At 40.6% G+C, this 5,073-nt stretch overlaps 1 protein-coding gene across 2 annotated transcripts; it reads right to left on the reverse strand.

The window, feature by feature from the left end:
* On the reverse strand, positions 1,412-4,292 carry LOC109845607. 2 transcript variants are annotated; one of them, XM_020414877.1, is made up of 6 exons: positions 3,937-4,292; positions 2,845-3,121; positions 2,680-2,767; positions 2,529-2,606; positions 1,774-2,078; positions 1,412-1,686 (listed from the first exon to the last, which is right to left on the reverse strand). In XM_020414877.1, the coding sequence occupies exons 1-6, from the start codon at positions 4,277-4,279 to the stop codon at positions 1,506-1,508; spliced, it is 1,272 nt and encodes a 423-aa protein (XP_020270466.1). In that variant the 5' UTR covers positions 4,280-4,292; the 3' UTR covers positions 1,412-1,505. The 2 variants fall into 2 exon arrangements, with proteins under 2 accessions (XP_020270466.1, XP_020270467.1); XM_020414878.1 differs by having other exon boundaries at positions 2,845-3,071; positions 3,887-4,292.

Raw genomic sequence — 5,073 nt, forward strand, 5'->3', positions numbered from 1 at the left:
CAAATTTTAACAAGAAAAAACACGCAATGATGTCAGGTCTTCATTTGTTGCTGCCCTCGCTGGACCGGTTTGGGTCTAATAAACCCTTTTCGCTGTCACTCGCCTTCCTTTTCGAAGGTCCTGGCTTACTGCGCTTTGAGGAAGGAGAACTGGATCCCGCTGAGCCACTGTAGGAGACGACGGGGTTTAAAGGGAGAGGAACATTGCCGGTAGGAAGAGCCCTTGGAGAATTGGCACCCCCGACCCCTTGGTTACGGAGAAACAGCTGCCATTGGTCTCTCTCGACCGTCATGTGGACGCCACCCCAACTAACCTCAATTAACTCGGGGTCGGCCCTAAAGGGCTGCGCACGCTGGGGCCCTAAGTTGAGTCGTGTGGATCCCTGAGCCCTCTCCAAATCCCCCCCGCTTTGGACCTGCGTGATGGCGTATCCTTCCCTGGCGTTACCGTCCACCGGCGAGATGTAACGGAACCCAAGCCTCTTAGGGATTTCAGATAAATCCCTAACCTTGAGTAGAACTCTACAGTCTTTGAAGTTAGAATGTGTTATGACGTCCCTGGAGCACATGACACATTCACCGATACCAATGAGCAGAGATTGAAGAAATTTAAAATTCCAGAGGTGGTATGAGAGATTGAATAGGCGAATTCATACTAGAAAGGGTTGAGGCAACGTTGTTAGCCTCAGATCCTCTTTCCAAAGGCGGAATCTGCCCTTAAATGTGCCCATATCTATCAAACCGAGTTCAATAGCTTAGGCAAGAACTTCATCGGATGGAAACTGCACCATGAAGCTGTTCCCTGCCGCCTCCTTGATTTGATGGGGTCATGTCCTAAGATTGAAGCGGTAGGCCAGCATCTCTCGGAGCTCCTGCACCGATGGACGGCCTCTATCAAGATTGAAGATGGCGAAAGCAGAAAGATGTCGTATGGTGCTGGAGGTGTTGGCCGGGACGGTAAGCATCCTCGGAGGGGCACTTGCGGTAATTCCATGATGACAATCTCGAGTGCTGTGTCCTGTCCCATGGCAGTGTACACAAGAAGGATCCCCAGCCATTTGTGAGGGTATACGATGAAAATAGATGACGCTGGGTTGTGGTTTTTAGCAGGGGGAGGGGTTTGCAGAGGCGCCTACGCTGGGGTCAGTAGAAGAAAGGTGGTGACCGTACCTATCGATGAAAGTTCGTATTAGGTATTTAAGTTAATTAATTTATTTAACTGACTTGGGAACACGCGAATATATGATGTGACATGTTTGTGTGATGGAACCGTCGCTTCGAAAGAAGTGAGCAGCTGGAGGTCTGAAGATAACTTAAATAATTAAAAAATTAGAACTGGCTCTGAGATAGAACTAACGAGCATGGTACAGAATAGAACTAACGTTGAATGAGTTAGAACTAACGAGCATCACTAGAACGAACATGGTACAGATAGAACAATACATCTGATAACAATCATTTTCAATTACTTAAATATACATACATTATTGTATTTGTATGAACATATCATTCATCACTGTACACTGTTTCTTCTTTATGTCTTTGTTCAAAACCAGCCAGTAATAATTGTGCGGCAAGTCTTGCTCGCATAGCTTCAGGGATATCGTTCGGAGGATTAACCAGCAATGTTGATCGTCCTTCAATTATGGATTTTACAAAGAGGTAGACGAACACACCACAGTCAAAGCTGCAACATAGAGTGAGTTCATTAGACATTTTCGGTCCGTTCGAATACTATAACACAAATTTGAACAATATAGACATCGGAACTAACCGTCCTCTTTGTTGCTCGCATTTGATGGCTTGATATCTAAATATTTGGCGCACATTGTCTTCAATAAAATCAGCATGATGGGCATCAAAGAATTTTATGATTTTATTAACAGGCTCCATCCAAGCTTCGTGCCCAGCGGAGCTGTAATGCTTGACGACTTTATCTTTAAGGTCAACTTCTACAAGATGCCAATGGTCGTCCCTGACCAAAGGGATCAAGAGATGCTCTATGCGGTATGCGGTATATTTGTCAATGAAGTTCAGATAATGCTCGTAATTGTTCACCTCCAAGCCATAGAGTGAGTGCTGCAAACACATCATGTTTGAGTTGAAATTAAAACAAACATGAGCTGCGAAGGCTAACTAACACCGTATTAATTAGAACTAACACGCTACAGAATAGAACTAACACTGTGCAGAATAGAACTAACACGCTACATAATAGAACTAACGTTCTACAGAATAGAACTAACACTGTACAGACTAGAACTAACACTGTGCAGATTAGAACTAACACTGTGCAGAACAGAACTAACACTCTACAGAATAGAACTAACACTGTGCAGATTAGAACTAACACTCTACAGAATAGAACTAACACTCTAAAGAACGGAACTAACATGACTTATGGTAGGTCTAATTTGATGCTAACTAGAACTAACGTGACTCATGGTATAACTAGCATGGATTACACAAGATCTAACATGAATTTCAATCAAAACTAACGTGGTGAAATTAGGAATAGCATGTTCTTACAAGAAAGAACACCGATACCACTCCATATCCTTTGCCGTATGCCTCCTGGCTAATCGTGTCCAAAACTGCTTCTTCCACCTGTAATTGTTATGAAACATTAAAATTCAATTTAAACAATATAATTTGAATTATTAAGGAAGTATATGTTAACCTTGTCGTCAAGGCGGCCACCACGAAGCACATATAACAACTCTTCCCTGTTAATAGTGCTGTTGGTTGTTACTATAACATTATATCTCCTGGTATAAATTAGAACTAACATGAATTAGAACTAATATGTGGAGAATTAGCATATAAATAGTCAACTGAAACTTACTTGTGAATCTTCTGAGAACAAAATTTGGTTAGGCTATCAATTTCAGCTTTGTCGAGTCTTTCTGCTACGGGAGATGGTATCTTTAAATTATGTACAAAAGCACCTGTGCTATCTATTATGCGTAAGTTAAACAATGTAGGGTCTGGAAGCTCATTATTCAGCTCTCCCAATAGAGCTTCCTCTTCATCTGTCATTGGCTTGAAACTCAACGCATCAAAAGTGGGGATTTGAATACCGGGATAAAAATGAGTAACTTTTTCAGCTAGTTTTACTTTTGGTTCAGGACTTTCAAGTATATCTATACTAATTTTTTCCTTTTTCTTTCTTTTGCCTTCAGTATATGGTGTCCTCTTGAATTTAGATCTCTTGCTTACCCTTTTTGCCTTTGGTCTACGCTTTGCTTTCACATTGCTCGTTAGAACATCTACAAGTTTGTCCACATTATGTTCAATATTCACAAGATCCTCTTCCTCCTGTGCTTCCAACTTATCTACATTCTCCTTGCCTTTATCTACAATATCTTCCTCCTTATCTACACCATCAACAGTATCCTCATCAAAACCTTTGTTATCTACAATAAAATTTTCATTTTCCATATGCTCCTCTTCCTTATCTACCATATGCTCCTCTTCCATATCTACAATATGTTCCATATGCTCCTCTTCCATATCTACAATATGTTCCATATGCTCCTCTTCCATATCTACAATATGTTCCATATGCTCCTCTTCCATATCTACAATATGTTCCATATGCTCCTCTTCCATATCTACAATATGTTCCATATGCTCCTCTTCCATATCTACAATATGTTGCATATGCTCCTCTTCCTTATTTACACTATCATCAACCTTAGTATCTACAGTCTGGTCAACCTTACTATATACCCCCTCCCCTGGAGAAGTAACTGGCTCCTCTTCTATTGCCTCATCGTCAGCAAGATGCTTTACATCCTCTTCAACAATCTTATGTACATGTTCTTGACTGGTGGGCTCTTCCTTATATACACTGCTTGTTTTGGACTTCTGTTCCAAGTGGGGATTTGAATACCGGGGTAAAAATGAGTAACTTTTTCAGCTAGTTTTACTTTTGGTTCAGGACTTTCAAGTATATCTATACTAATTTTTTCCTTTTTCTTTCTTTTGCCTTCAGTATATGGTGTCCTCTTCCATTTAGATCTCCTGCTTACCCTTCTTGGCTTTGGTGGGCGCTTTGCTTCCACATTGCTCGTTAGAACATCTACAAGTTTGTCCACATCATGTTTAATATTCACAAGATCCTCTTCCTCCTGTGCTTCCAACTTATCTACATTCTCCTTCTCTTTATCTACAATATCTTCCTCCTTATCTACACCATCAACAGTATCCTCATCAAAACCTTTGTTATCTACAATAAAATTTTCATTTTCCATATGCTCCTCTTCCTTATCTACCATATGCTCCTCTTCCTTATCTACAATATGTTCCATATGCTCCTCTTCCATATTATCCTCAACCTTAGTATCTACAGTCTGGTCAACCTTACTATATACCCCCTCCCCTGGAGAAGTAACAGGCTCCTCTTCACTTGCCTCATCATCAGCAGGATGCATCACATCCTCTTCAACAATCTTATGTACATGTTCTTGCATGGTGGGCTCTTCCTTATATACACTGCTTGATTTGGACTTTTGTTCCTCTTGAGTTTCCCGACGCTTCTTCCTAATTTCATTTGCAATTTTCTTTTTGATATTTGACTTAAGCAGCACCGGGTCTATAACCTCATCATGTCTTCCACATTTTTCAATTATCCTGTTAAGCCTGTTGATCTCAATCATGAATTCTTTACAATATTTGCTCTTGGTCTGCTTTGTAGCATCAAGAAGTCGCTTGAGAAATTTAGCAGAATTTCTCCAAAATGTGAGTTGCTGCTCAATGGGAAGAACATTGATCTCCTCTTCATCGTCAAAAGCAACGTCAATATGCTTTGCCATGATCTGTTATTGATACAAGATTATAATTTTAAGTAGGATTAAACATAATTAGGATATTCTTTGCAGTTAGTGTGAAATGAGTACGACTTAACATAACAAGATACTTACGTAACCTATTGAGAAGTTCTTAGTAGTTTCTTCCTGCAAAGCCTTCCTCTTTGCCTGACGCTTTTGCTGAAGAACTTCATCCCTCTGTTCAGCGGGAAGTGAATGAACATGACCAGGAGAAGCGACCTCCGCAATAGGCCTATGGACAA

Source organism: Asparagus officinalis, chromosome 6, assembly GCF_001876935.1.
Source record: "Asparagus officinalis chromosome 6, Aspof.V1, whole genome shotgun sequence".
Classification (NCBI taxonomy): Eukaryota; Viridiplantae; Streptophyta; class Magnoliopsida; order Asparagales; family Asparagaceae; genus Asparagus; species Asparagus officinalis.